The 16161-nt window shown below is 33.5% G+C and overlaps 1 protein-coding gene across 1 annotated transcript in view; it reads left to right on the plus strand.

The window, feature by feature from the left end:
* LOC115444839 overlaps positions 1-16161 on the plus strand; it is a gene marked incomplete in the record, with an annotated part of 53593 nt that overhangs the window by 12483 nt on the left and 24949 nt on the right. The window contains 1 exon segment of the mRNA XM_037443757.1: positions 2782-3043. Coding sequence (XP_037299654.1) covers positions 2782-3043 — 262 coding nt within the window.

Genomic DNA, 16161 nt, shown 5'->3' on the forward strand with positions numbered 1-16161 from the left:
CACGTTTACAAAAATTTCTACTAAAGAAAAGAATATAGCATTTAAATCATAGTTTTCATCTTATTGCGTGCCATTTCCTGATATTCAATATGACACGTCTTCTGCAAATATAATTCGCATTGCGACTTCCGGTTAGTATGATATGCCTATTTCCAGCCGGCTCGCTAATCTTAAGAGATATATATTCATCTCTGTAGATTCCGAAACTCCATGCACGTCAAAATGACCTTGCGATTTGCATGTCTGATCCCTAGCAACATGAGGTCCCGTAACCTGAACCCCTGCGACTGTGTATAAAGCTTAATGTAGGGCAAGTTCGTACGTCTGGCCAACCTTGGCATTGAAGACCCTCACAAAATCAAATATAGGGTCGCTCGTCGCTCCCGGAGTCCCGGCCTTTTGTGAATAAAACGGTCCCTTATCACCTTGTATAACACACACTTATAAACAATTACTATAGTCAAGAACTTTGTGAAATACAAAGTATATTTGTAAAGTATTTACGACTTTTGCAGTATATTTAAAGACATAAGTAGTTATAAAGTCATTTATAGATCTAAACAACATTTACAAAAATTTCCATAGAATGTTTTCTGAATGTCCTAAAAGGAAAATGAGACGTTTCGATTAATTTCATTGGCGTGCGTTGAACCATGAATATATTGCTGGATTTAAAAATGATTTTTGGTATAAAATTTGACTCTAGACATCAATAACTATTGTTGGAATAATTATCAGAATAGGATCACACTCTAGTTCTAGTAATTAGCACGTTGAAGCAATTAAAATTAAATCTCGTCTGCTATATAAATAGTACTTCACTAACACTATTTTGCCTGAGGATTGCTTTATACTATCAATCGTATTTTTCTTTAAAGTCTGTCCGATTTATTCTTTCTATTTTAAGAATATATTTTCGATTAAGTCCATAATTAGTACCTACTGTTGTATTAATGATCGTTGTTAGGTCCTATTATGAGGTTAATAAATAAGATTTAAAGGGTAGATATATATTTTTTAAAAATTTATCAATGTCATTTACAGGCTTGGAAGTTCTTTTTTATCGCTTTGAATGACGAGACCAGCTTGCCGTTCGCCTAATGGTAAGCGATACGATCGCCCGTAAACAGTAGATACACCATCCAAGAGCTTGAATTATAAAATAAAAAATAAAAATAAAAATGCTTTATTCATCACGTAGGCGAACATAGTTGCACTTATGATAAGTCAAGGTACATGAGAATATTCAATTATTACTTAATTAGATTAGCTTATATAAACAAAGACAATAAAATAAATGAAAAATATACTTAGCAAACAAAGAAGCCAGCTCGGGCTGGCAGGGAAGAAGAAATAAAATTATGTATGTATGTATTTTTAAATAAGCAATAAGGGAAATTACATAGAATTGTTTGGTATTCCACTGCACTCGCCATCCTGAGACATGAGGTGTTGTCCCACTATGGCCAGTAGATACACTCGCTACCAATGTCCTTCAAACCGAAACACAACAGTGACTACACACTGCTGCTTGGCGGCAGAAAACATTTCATTGCAATAGTTGGTTTACTTTCTCTCTTATTTTATTTTCCGTTAGTTAGAGTTTAAAGAAATATCCCATATTTTATTAAAAAATTCAATATATCCCCATTCCAAATTGTTTCTAATTTATTCTACCATGTACCCCAAAGTATAGGCTGATATAATTAAAAATAGCCTATATCTTAATGTCTTGTTCGTCTGTTAGCCAAATTTATGGTATTTCTATGCAGGGCGTCTTTACGGAATCGAATTATGAGAAGGGGCATTCTCTATTCTGACTGGAACAACATGGCTTCCAATAAACGATAGCACCACCTTGCAAAATGTGAATTACAAACCAATGCAATACAGCATTGCGTTCGTTACGCTAACACGTTAGACATAATAAAATCTAGTAATTACGCACATGTACTTTTACATGGTGACAGGTTTAGACAGTACAGAGTACAGAGTAGTACCTACCCACCCGGACGTACGTATAAGCGAGTCAGCCACATTGTTTTTGCGTATACTTGCAATATACGTACAAACATCTTTAAAACTGTCATCTTTAAATAATTTCCGTGGGCCTAGAAAGATATTGACATTTATTTATAGAGCAAATCTTTTAATTGTCAGAAAAAAGTTAAGCGTAACAAAATACAAGGTACTTAAACAAATTAATAATATAACTGCTATATAATCAGCTAATGCTAATAATATGTAATAACTTATATTCTTCTATTGAAAGCCATCATTATAAATGCTTAGAATGGTTGCTTCCAGTTTAAAGCAGATTTTCTAAGGAGATTTTTAATATAATCCTATCTCCTAGTATCGAACTACGTGCATAAATAGACGGCATTGCATCACCCCTAGCTTTCTATAGAATCAAGGTGGTTCCTTCTCATAAAAGCACCTTATTATTGAGGACAACTTATATAAAAGAACAAATATGTCTTATTTCCTGCAACCAATGTGAACATCGTGGCTACCGAATTATTTATTTGTAATTGATCGTAGTAATTCTTTTCTTTGTGGGTTATATTCTGAGAAAGGGTTGCCATCGTGAGAATCGAACCCAACATTTCCCGCTTTACCACCAGGAGCCATATTACCTGCCGGCTTATGTCAAAATAATAAAAATTAATTATATCAAAATATCATCTGAAGCCAGACTAATTGCAAATTCTCGATGAAACGAAAATATCGCGTCTTTATATAAGTCAAATTCAATGGCAAAATTGGCCTAATTTTCAGACTCACGTGGGTGGCCAGCGAAGGAATAACAAATTACTTCAGGCGTCTCAGCCAAGGCGAGAAAAACCGGGAGATGCAGGGCTGCCATTCCTACCAGGATTTCTCTACTATACCGGAAAACAATCTTTGTGGACCCAAAACTGATTCAAAAGGGAGAAGACTGTCGTACCAGCGAGCGGTGTCAGGCGAGGATCCACTCCCGCCCTCTAGATATCACGATACGAACCTCCGAAGAAAACCTCTCATACCCGAAAATTCTGAGGTGAGTCAAAATAGATGCTCTGTTTTATTTACATCCTACATTCCTTTTGGAATCAAATTTATAATATATACAGACATTAAACTATATCGTTAGTTAATATATAAAAATAAATCTATATGTCCCTTGGGCATATCATCACGCGTAAACGGATGGAATTTTTTTTGTGTTTATTATTGTCAGTAGAAGGTTCTTATGAAATAAAATAAGAAAGTTGAGCGGAACATTAGAAAATTTAAGAAAACTTAACAATATTGATATTACATAACTGTTTTGTAGTTTGACATACGGCAGCATTTGACAGAATGCGTGTCATAAAGCATGACAATAATAAACACTGTTTTTTACTCAGGTTTTATAATAATATTTTTTTATTAATAATACTAATTCGAATTCAATATTCATAGTGTAAACAGGACAACGTTTGTCGGGTAAACTGGTTAATAATAAATATTACAACATAGCAACAGCAAGCGATATGTGCTGTGACAGCATCGACCTGTTCCGACGATGCAACGCGCACGTCACACCGGAAATTATTACATTGTTTCCGTCCTAGCTTACTTGCATTATGAACAACGAGAACTAGACTAGGTATATGAAATAAATCGGTTGGTATCGTCTGTAAAGGGTATTTACTGTCCTGTCCAAATTGACTCTTCCCTTTATCACAGTTGTTTAAATATCCTTGAATACAACTTTAATTCACTTTTTTGAAACACTTAACCCAGTTTGTCGTTTCAAAAGGATCACGCAATAATCTTAAATGGACACATCAAACGAGTCTGTCGTGTCTTCAATGTTATTGTATGAAACTCTACAGCATATTTTGGGGTTGAGATGGCCCTTTGTATCCATAGGGCACATCTGGTCTGGACCTTGCATCCTACAATGGGAATGACACATATAGGGAACTTTTGATTAATTTCAAAGAAATGGTAGGTATTCAACATTCCCTTTGGAATCAAATTATTAATAAATATAAAAGATTGTATGGCTTTTGTGTCTTACGATGAGATACAATTATTAAATTATAAGTTATGTGATTTCAATACATATGAATGGATTTTCGTTTTATTATTTTATTCTTTGTAACAATAAAGAACCACATCCTATTTTATTTTATTGTGTAATTGGGTAAATACAATTTTACCATTCTAGCCTTCAGTAAAATTGTATTATGAGGTTAAAATAAATTAATTATAGTCATTGTATGAAACTATTTAAATCCATATAAAGACAAAGTTGTATACAATTTCTAACGAAAAAATAACAGTTTAGGTGTAGTCATTACAAGAAAATGAAATTAGTTTTTAATTTGGAACGGAGAAATGTTTATTGCTCTCATATCTCATCAACGGAGACTACAACGTTTGGATTATCTAATAAATAGGTTTAACACAAATATTTGCAACAAAACCACCATCAAAACAAAGAAATCAAATATTTTTTTCTAGTTGAATTTTCCGTCGGCCGTCGGCGAATCTTTCATATCCTTTCTTCAATGCTCAAAGCTCGACCTTTTCATCTAATTTCAGTCCTGGCTGCTCGGTTTGATCATAATATTTAAAGAAAAATCCTTAGAAGTGTCACAAAGTTTTAAAATTAAGAAAATTTTGTTTAATTAATCTAAGAGCGTTGATTACTTCGCAATTTGCGTGTCGGACATTTATACAGCAGTTGTAGCGATCGTTTCTATTGTATATTTATTTTATTGATGTAATTTAAGCTTATTTCGCAAATGATTCTCTGATTTGACAACTAAAATGTTTATACCCCTTATAGAAATAAAAAAAAGTAGAAATAAAGCTTTATTATTGAATCAATACGTTATCTAAAATATTTTTTTGTTAAGAGAGACGAACAGATATACTTTTTTAAGTTATACCTTAAAAAAGTAAGACATTAGATTGGATATGACTTTGACAACGTCTTGTGGGTGCTGCCTGCCTTCTTGGGGATAAAAGCTTGAACTTATATTATCTTTATTCAAAATTTTATGCATATATAGTTTTTCTTACCGAAACCCACAATAAACGTTATATAAGATAACAGAACCCGTGAACGCTCACTTAATCTTAAAATTTTAATAAAATCGTTGCATAAAAAATTATACAGAAAACTCTTTGATTAAATTGCAATATATTGTAAAATGTAATAATAAAAAACTTACAACAAAATGTTTACATAAACATACTACGATTGTGTTGTTATACATATTACCACACAAAAAAATGCCAAACACATGAAAGGTCGACCTTACCAGGAACCGGATCTTAAGTCACACTAACATACAATAAAAGTCCGTTACGACTAAATAATCGAATATCAGCTGACATATAAACCAGACTAAGAAAGTAAACGGTTAGTAAGTTTAAAAATCCTGTCCATCAAGTTATATTGAATGAACTTTCCAATTACTATGAATTTGATTATCTTCTCTTTTGAAATATGCACGACATAAAGAACACGAGACAACTTGAAGGGTTGAGATGTCTGCATTGTAATAAATAATAACAAGTGAAATTGTATGTCCATTGTGTTATGAATAAAATAATGCATCTTTTCAACAATCAAAGAACCAGTAACCGTAACAGTACCGTAACAAGAATATCTACTTTTTTTCTCGAATTTAATTCCCCGTATTTTGTATGACGTATTATATGGTATTTTAAGTTTTCATGCTGTAATGATTTGAAAGGGCTTTTTAAGACTGATCGTAATTTAATATCTGACAATAACTTTCCTGAATGTGACCCTAATAGTCTATTATTTCTAGAACATTCGTGTACACGGTACAACACCTTGTAGTTACTGTTCGAACAGTTTTCTTTAGTGTTTTGACGTCAAATTGAAGTTTGTTTATGTAGTTATCGCGTGATGCACGCACGCCATCTGACAAAGCCTCCAATCTTTTATTACGACCGCTCTATCTTAGCTCTATATTAGGATACATTTTCCATGACGCAATTATATTATTTATTTTACACTTTATATACAACTAAATATAATACGAAGGCGGACTTAATACCGTAGGCGTTCTTTCCTAGTCTCCTTAGGGTGATGCAGAAATGAAAAAGGCACCTATAAGATTCCTATTGCAATAACAACAAAATATATATAATACGATAAATTTTCAATATTAATGAATTATATTTAGGCATAACATTTAAAAAATATATACTAATATACTGCGGCGAAGGGTGAAACCTTGCGAAAGGAAACCCGACACGGTATAATAATACTAATATGCGTTAATGCGCTCGCGAATTCCCTGTATATTATAAATCGTTTTTATTATAATTAGTTTTTTTCATAAATTGCGAAAGATAACCCGGCAGGAATTACGTTGTGTGGATACTTCGCCACTGCTAATACATAAAATGCATACTTATATTATTAATATACTCCTGGCTATTAGAAAGGTATTGGAAATTTGAAGATAAGTACTTACTTATCTTCAACACCTACTTAGTTATTAGGTATAGGTAAGTACCATCTATAATTAATCTACGTTATTGCACCTCACTAATTAGACATTGCTCATCATTTGTACTATTGCGGTAGTTAAATGTATGAATTAGTTTTTCTGTCTTTATTTATTATAGCATATTGTACAAATTGCACCAACTTTAACATATACTTAATATACATAGACGGTAAGGAACAGATTCCCGCCGAAGTATTAATATGGGATGAGTGCAGTGTGGAAGGGGGATGGGGTCGCGTTACTGCGCAGGTGTGGTGCGCATTAGGTGGCGGCAATATAAAAGGCGGGCTGCGAGCTCGGAGCGCCAGTGCTGGAGCCACCTCGGTCTACGCCCTTGCTCTCCAGTACTCTTAGGACACTTAGCTTTGCGAACGTAATCTTTGCCAATTTTAATCTCGATTTATTCTTAATATAAACGGCCTCAAGCTGATTGTGTTTTTTTTATTGGATTTTATTTTCCTGATTTCTTTTCTTCTTCTTTATTTAGTTATCTGTAAAATTTTTAACAAAATTTTTAGTTAGAAATTCGCGTTCGCGAGTGTCGGTTCCGGCTTCGCGTCGGAGGTAAGTATGGACATTAAAGGTTTGTATTTTTCTTATTTCAAGTTGAATTATTTCGTTTTAACGGACACCTATTATGATTTTTACCCTTTCATTTTTTATCACAACGGAAAATTTATTTCTTTTAAATTACTTATACTTTACAACTTCTACTTTGTGTTTACAAGTTCAAAAAATTTAACCAATCCTGTCAAAGTTTTCTTTTCCTATACTTTATTGCCCCTATGATCTTTTATTTGAGTACCATATTTTTTATTTTAACGAAATTAAGATTGGGATTTTATGCAATATATTGATGAAGCAAAAGTACCTCTTTCTAAAAAATATATAGATATTTTACGTTTGAATAATATAAAAAATTACGTGATATTAAATTAATTATTTTATTTTTTGAGATATCATTAAATGTTAATTTACGCGCGACGCGTAATAATTTGTAACAAAACCTTCATTGGTTGCGGAGCAAAGTTTATCGGCGAACGATAAAATCGGCCGCCTATTGATTCAGTTCAAGGTGTTTCATTAACACCGTGAGCATTAAAAACGCTACCTTATACTTAAGCAAAAAATATAGTAATATATCTAAGTATTATATTTGAAATCTTTCGGTAAACATTCAAAATATTTCGCAATAATTATTGCTCAATATGAACCGCGAAATTATTAAATTTTGTTTGAAGTGGAAAACAACGTTTAAAAAATCTTGAGCGATTAGTTTATGCGTGTGATAAAACATATAATATTTTGTATTTAAAATTATTGGGTATTTACAAAATAGACGGTTAGTGAGTAGTGTGACTATTGAATGATCTCAAAAATTTTACTTCTCTAAAAGGGAAGATATTGCATCAAACTTATTTACGGATTTTATCGCGGTTTAATATTATAATATTTTCTCGGCGTTTCGAAGACTGCAGCGTCCGTGGTCTCGGAAAGATATTGCATAAAATACCACAGAAATCTATTCAACTTCAGTATTTATTTAGACATATTTTATTTATTGGGTTTTATTGAAATTATGTTTTAATTGATAATTTTAAATTAAAATGAATCCCGAAGATCAAACGCAATCGGTGCAAAAGATAAATATAAATATATATTTAATACTAGCGAAAAAATTATAACACCTAATATTAACATAAAATACAATATATTATGCGAATACTTTGCATTCGCGTCATAGATTCGCGTCGGAACTTAGACAAAACATTTACACGGCAAATAGCAAAAGGGTCAAAAACGCCATATTGGGAAATAGATAAAATCAATTAAAACTTAGCAATTTAATTGTGACGTTCGCGTAATTGGGCGTCTTAAATTTATTGCGATATTATATAAAAAATATTTTTTATTAATCGCCGTAATAGTTGAACCGGCTTTAAAAAGTATTTAAATTTAGAAGCCGATGATGACATTCTAAAGTATATTTTTGTTTTTCTAATCAAAAAGGAATTAATTATGGTTATGTATATATTTATCGGCATAGCCAACATTTAAAACGACAAATTAAAATTATGAATATTATATTTCGAATTAAATAAAATGTTTATATTCCTGAACAAAAACGGTAAACACACCGTGAATAATTTGAGATAGCGGGTAGGAGTATGTAGATGATTCGAGTCATTACCGGAGTCGTTACAGTAACGACTTTCGCAAACTAAATGAAAATTAACAATCGAATTTAATTTCTATTGGGTTGACCTCGATTAATCTAGAAGCTTAAGCATTTTTATGAATAGAACTTGGACTTAAAATTTATAGATATTAAATCTTTTGTTAATACAGTAGAATCCGGTTATAACGACGGCCAAGGAACCGGTGATATTACGTCGTATTAACCAGAAGTCATAGTAAATAATCAATTTTATTTTTTTTTAAATCGCATATTTAATGTATATTTTTAATACATTTTAAGGCGACCAGCAGACAAACAGAAACATTGAGACATGTAAAAATATTTATTTATTTTAAATTAGCATATACGGTACACACATACGGTGCATACTGCATACACGCGCAAATAAGGCACTGTAGTAAAATGAACAGTCTCATTAGTCCGCGATGCAAAGTGGGTACACAGGACGGAAATAGCTTCTATTATTTTTCAATTCAATTTGTTTGTTAACACGTCAACACACGTCGTTATAACCGGACAATTGTGTGGATTTACGTCGTTAAAAGCAGTCGGCCGTTATAAGGGGAGTCGTAATAGACGGATGTACTTTCAAAGTGATTCAGTACTAAAACCAATCATATGCCTATAGTTACGTGGCTCAAAACGGATGGTAGTTATATGCGAAGTCGCACTAAACGGAGTACACTGTATGTGCTGCAAAAATCTTATTATCTACTAGCTTCCGCCCGCAGCTTCGCGCGCGTGGATTTCGGACTTCAAAAATGGAGGAGGTGCTCAACTTGTCGGCATGTTTTTTTTAATGTATGGTGGTATGCAGGTGGTCCGATTGTCCGGTCAGGGTCTGATGATGGGATCCTGGTGAAATCGAAGAAACTTTTAACCATTAAGGTTGCACACGCGACGGAAGCTTAAAAAATGGAATAACTTCTCCCGTTTTCCCAACATTTCCCTTCACTGCTCTGCTCCTATTAATTGTAGCGTGATGAAAAGTATACTATAACCAGCACAGGAGTATGAAAAATAATTGTACCAAGGTTCGTTAAAATCCGTCGAGTAGTTTTTGTTTCTATAACGGTTATACAGACAGACAGACAAAAATTTTACTAATTGCATTTTTGGCATCAGTATCGATCCCTAATCACCCCCTGATAGTTATTTTGGAAATATATTTCATGTACAGAATTGACCTCTCTACAGATTTATTATAAGTATAGATAAATAATATTGTATCATGTGCGGTCTGCAAATTATCTTTAAGAGAAATTGGGATGAAAAAGCCCGAGAGTAAAATATAAGTTCATAAGTCTCACCTTTATCACTGAAGAGGTAAGCAAACGCGCAACCAGTGCGCGTGTTTTGCGCGCATTTACGTCACATAATGTCAAAGAAGACAAGCCTATCACAACATTGGCCACAATTTTTTAAACTACAGCAACCTCGATTTTATTCGATAAATTTAACTGCGCGTACGAACTTACGACTTCAAATAAGCACACTTGAGTTCAAAAAGAAAAAAAAATATCCCATAAACTTATCCTGTCAACCGACAAATCTCTTTTCAATCATTGTTTGTATAAATAACAAAAAAGAACTTAAACAATACTTCTATCAATACCATATTTATGTAGGTACGGTCACTACTTATTTACTTAGAAGCTACTTAAGTATTGTTAAAGAATCAATGCGAATAGAATAAATCAAATGGAAATAATTCTTTATGAAAATTATCGAAAATAGAACACAATCTTATGAAGTAATTCTTATTGACTTTCGTAAGAACTTATTTACTTTTAATTTGGAATCGACTAAATACATAGAAATTCTTTAGAGCAAACAACTATTGTCTTGGCGTCGATTATCAAAACTGGTGATAGACTGGTGTAAAAAAATTAAATACTTTTTTATGTTTAGAATAAAAATGACTAGCTGAAATTAAAATTGAAATTTAAAATTTCGAAAATTAAAATTGTTTAAATTTACCTATGATATCCTATAATCGATACTAGCTGGACGCTAATGACCCCGGTAATTGAAATCGTTACTGACCATGATAAGTAGTTGACAGCCAATTATAGGCAAATAATTTATAAAATATGATATATATAAAGCTGAAGAGTTTGTTTGAACGCGCTAATCTCAGGAACTACCGGTCCAAACTGAAAAATTATTTTTGCGTTGGATAGCCCTTTGTTCGTGGAGTGCTGTAGGCTATATATCATTACGCTATACCCTACAGGAGCGGAGCAGTAATGGCTAATCTCAGGAACTACCGGTCCAAACTGAAAAAATCTTTTTGCGTTGGATAGCCCTTTGTTCGTGGAGTGCTATAAGCTATATATCATCACGCTATACCTAATAGGAGCGGAGCAGTAATGGCTAATCTCAGGAACTACCGGTCCAAACTGAAAAAATCTTTTTGCGTTGGATAGCCCTTTGTTCGTGAAGTGCTATAGGCTATATATCATCACGCTATACCCAATAGGAGCGGGGCAGTAATGGCTAATCTCAGGAACTACCGATTCGAACTGAAAAATTATTTTTGTGTTGAATAGCCCTTTATTCGTGGAGTGCTATAGGAGGCTATATATCATCACGCTATGACCAATAGGAGCGGAGCAGTAATGGCTAATCTCAGGAACTATCAGTTCGAACTGAAAATTTCGTTTTGTGTTGGATAGCCCTTTATTTATGGAGTGCTATAGGCTATATATCATTACGCTATGACCAATAGGAGCGGAGCAGTAATGGCTAATCTCAGGAACTACCGGTTTGAACTGAAAAAATCTTTTTGTGTTGGATAGCCCTTTGTTCCTGGAGTGTTATAGACTATATATCATCACGCTATGGCCAATAGGAGCGGAGCAGTAATGAAACATGTTGCAAAAACGGGGAAAAAATATTCGTTTTGAGAGCTTCCGTTGCGTGCGCTGCGTAAACGGTTAAAGTTATGCAACAATGATGTATGACGGGATGTTCCTCTTAAAAATTTCTAAAAAATATATTATAAAACAAAGTCCCCCGCTGCATCTGTCTGCCTGAACGTGTTACACTCAAAAACTACCCAACCTATTAAGATGAAATTTGGTATGGAGACAGTTTGAGATCCTGGGAAGAACATAGGCCCCCGGGAAACTACTACTTTTATAACGGAAAACTTTAGCCTGAAAAACTTTATAACGCGGGCGGAGCCGCGTGCTAAAGCTAGTATGATATATCCGCGAATATGGATGATATTTTGTGCCCCTATTTTAACAACCCTCCCGCCTCCCACGTCACTCCTAAAGGGTCGATTTTTTTTATTTTTATTCTTAGAGTTCCAAACAAAATATTGTAACTGAAATTCATCAAAATTCATTTACGTTGTCCCCTACTTCTCTCAGCAGGATTCACCAGTCATAATATTTATTGTTACGGCTCAATGAACAGAGTAGACGAACTAGGCATGCTTTTAGTCTCAGAGAGCAGATCTAATGTAGAATTGGAAACATTGGCCGCCATTTTGTTTTTTTTTTATTTGAGGCCCATTCACATCAAAGTCGATATATGGACATATCTTAGGCTAAAAAAAAAACAAATCTAGTGATATTATTTAAAAAAAGGTCTCCACCATTTTCATTCATATTTTAGGTGCTTGTTGAACAGCGATACCACTACGATATCCTTTAAAATTAATATATTTTTTTATGACCTTTACATATCATGGAAAAAAAGACCGGACATCAAGGTAAAATTTTAGCTCCAAAAGTTATTACCAACAATGACGTTTTACATATAGACGCGTCATACACTAACAAAATTGCAAATAAAAACAGCGCAGTATTTACTATAGTCACAGCCCTAACGGCTCGCATTGATACGGCCCGAATGGGCCCGACGCCGCCCGAGTGTGCCCGAGCGTCGACCGCCCCGTCGCCATGACAATCGAATATAATGCATTTATTAGTTAAATAATAAGTTAAATAGTGTATAATTATTAATAACGTATGAAATAAAACGTTTTTTTTCATTCACAGTTGGAATATAATTTGTACATCGTCTAAAAACACACAAAGGCATTGTATTTATAAAAATACAAAAGTTAGTAAGCCGACTAGCCGCGAGAGTGGTTGGAGGTTGACTAAGTGAATGTCGGGCAATTACCTTACTTTCGTCTTGCCAGTATTGAGCTCGGACAACGTATCTATGTAATAAAAACATCTTAGATTACCAATAGGTAATAAGTCGCTGACTAATTTGAAATGTCCATATGACGAGATGTCACAGCATCCTTAGATATAAGTACCTAAATATAAAAAAAAAATATTTAGACAAAATATGCTAATACTCACATTAAAGCGCGCAAATCATGTTATGAACAAAATATGAAGTATTTTTACATTGATGTTTTTCTATTTCCCGGTAGATTGAGTAACAATCACACAAACGCAAAATTTTTGTATGACTATATTTCCAATGTCCACTTTATATAATCTTAGAACTCTTTGAAAACAAAAGAAAAACAAATAAATGATACTACCACGCAAAACCAAAAATAACTAACTTTCAATCAAAAGTAAACATAAAACTTTACAATGGCAGCAACAATTGCTACGAAAAAGCTTTTCTATGAATTTTTTTAAGCTCACGACCGTATCCCCGAACAGATAGGTAGAGTTGCACCAACGTTACAAGTTACACCACGGTTATTTCCAGTCCAAGATGTAACAATTTATTGGCAAATTTAGTCAAAATCTCTGATAACAATATTATGTTTTCGGAATAAAAAATTTGGATACTGTTTATCCAATCTGGCAGTCGAACTTGGAAGGTCGTAGTTTATAGATCGTCACTTGCCGGTTTACGAGTATTTATTTGGTAAATTAAAAACTTTAATGAATGCTAATTATTATTTAATTTAATTAACACAGACTGCCGCTGTACTGTAATTATATATTGTTGTACAGTACGACTGCAGTGTTGACTAGGGTTTGATATTTGATTTTTCTACTTGTTATCGCCCCGGAGTCTGGAATAATCCCCCATAAGGTGACAGGCTCGCACCCTATCACATAGTTAGACAGAACATACATGGCGAAAAGCGGAGGCCTTGCTTGCGCCCTTTCCTACCTATTCGATGATAAAGCCGTGATGTGTATTTTAAAATAAAACAAATATCTATAGTTATTTCATAGGTCCTTATGACCTTCATACCGAACCCACAGTTCATAGTTCTCATTAAAATCTACCACCGGAGCGTACAACCCTACAAGCTTCATATTTAACTCATTTCTGAAGTCCAATCACTTGTTTTTTTTGAGTTTCTTGATTTACCGCCATTGATAGTAAATCAAATCCGATTTAAACATATTGTTACTTACTTAAAAAATGAAGCACAAATATTTTTCAGAGAGCGAGTACGATAGCAATCGTTTCAGATACTTAAATTCGAAGGATTAATTACTGTAAGGTGATAAGTAAAAACGCCGCGAACAATATCCACGTGTAAATAAAATATGAATGAAATTTCCGGTGTTTTTGTTCTCATACAATTAGTATGGAAATAAACGGTGCTCCTACGGGAACGTTTCCCTCCGCCGCACTCCGCCTGGCTTCGACACAGCGGTTGTCTGCTCTGACAAGCGAGTTAAAACCTTTAAGAAATTTCTATTACCGCCATCATCTGCATTTATCTGTATTTACGATAGGATTTGTCAGTCACAATATCACAATAGAATTTTCAAGTTGTATAATGTTACGGTATTATACTTTTAACGTGCAAGGTCTGTTTACTTCTAGATTATGGTGAATAGTAGCTGGTGTTTGGAATCGAAATATTTCAGTTCATTTCAATTTCACTAAAAGCTCTATAGCTATCGCTATGAATAACACCTGTAATCAGATATGTTACCGAGCAATAATTTTCTCTGCACTCCTACTGGAGTGCTATATACTATACAACCCTTACATTGAGCCACGAACTGGCGTTGATATTACGAACTGATTTGCGCCTTATTCCCAAGATATTAAAGACTTTCTCTCCTTGTATAAGGAACTCCGATAAAAGTTCTTCAAAGGTGTGTTGTTTTCGGTCAGGTCACTGGTGTAGGCCAAAGTACAAATGTATACATATTACGATATTCAGTTAATATTTGGCGTAATCTACCTACTTATATAAAAAGTAACTTGAAAATAATTTAGGAATGCTATTCAATGGTAATGTTTTCGCTTTCATTCAAAAGCTACTTCTAATTGAAACGAGATAATACACTTTAATTATGAGGTCTAAATAAATTATAGAGATCAAAATTCAGATAGCCTCTCGTACTGTACACTCGTGGTATCGTCTTTAACTCCTGTGAAATTAGACAATCTGTAATTTCTGTTTGATCATCCATGACATTGACAAACGGGCCATTCTTGAGTTTATTATTAAACAGTAGACAAATTGAAGCAAATTCCAACGTTTCAATTTTGAAGCTTATTACAAGTGTACAGGAACTATTTCCCAGTAACTTAAATAAAATTTGCACAAATAACCATATTGCAGTGAAGTTAAACAAATGATTGTGTTCTTGAAATTAATATAGTTGCAATCTTCATTTTGATTCCAGTATATCTTCATTTTGAAAGAAATTACAAGTGCATAAATATTTATTAAGATATTTTGTTCAATGATTTCTGACTTAACGTCTCAAGTACTTGTTTAATCAACACTTCAAAGTTACAGAAAGCTGTACAGTGCGTTAAACACGCCAAAGCCAAGGCACATTATATTAATATCAATCCAATTGTCATGTATGGAAATAAGGTCTAAAATGATATGCAAAATTCTATTTAGGAATTAGCAGGCTCTGTATTTACTGATTTGTAACATTATCTTGGAGTTGATGTTTAAGAAAACAACTCTATTCTATCATTAATTATTTTTATCGATGATTGTACGATTACGGACTCTTGCGAATCGATAATATAATTCTAATACATTTATGGACAGTTTAGCGCTTGTCATTAAGCGAAAAAAGCATCATCAAACTACACGTGCAAACTAAAATGAACTCAATAGATCATTAAGTGGAATAAAATGGTCTGCCGTGTCTATCCGGTCAAGGCTAGTATCGCATTGTTTTAATATTTCGCCTAATGTTTTGTATGGTGAGGCCGTGTCACTTGGTCTTTGCTAAGCACACACTTCACACTGTTAGATCCAGTGTACTTTGTCGAGACAGACAAAAAACATCGCGACTAGTACATTCGCGTACTAGTACGAATGTACTAGTACGCGTAAATATAAGATTAATTAATTTGAAACTGTCAAATGATCACTGATATTAAACATAAATTTTGATCTTAATTGTAACATCTTTACATATAATAATATTGTAACAGGCCGATGTCTGTATTTTATGGATATTGAAAAAGAAGAATATGGGCTTCGTGAGACCAACAGCAGTC

Source organism: Manduca sexta, chromosome 27 (assembly GCF_014839805.1).
Source record: "Manduca sexta isolate Smith_Timp_Sample1 chromosome 27, JHU_Msex_v1.0, whole genome shotgun sequence".
Taxonomy (NCBI): Eukaryota; Metazoa; Arthropoda; class Insecta; order Lepidoptera; family Sphingidae; genus Manduca; species Manduca sexta.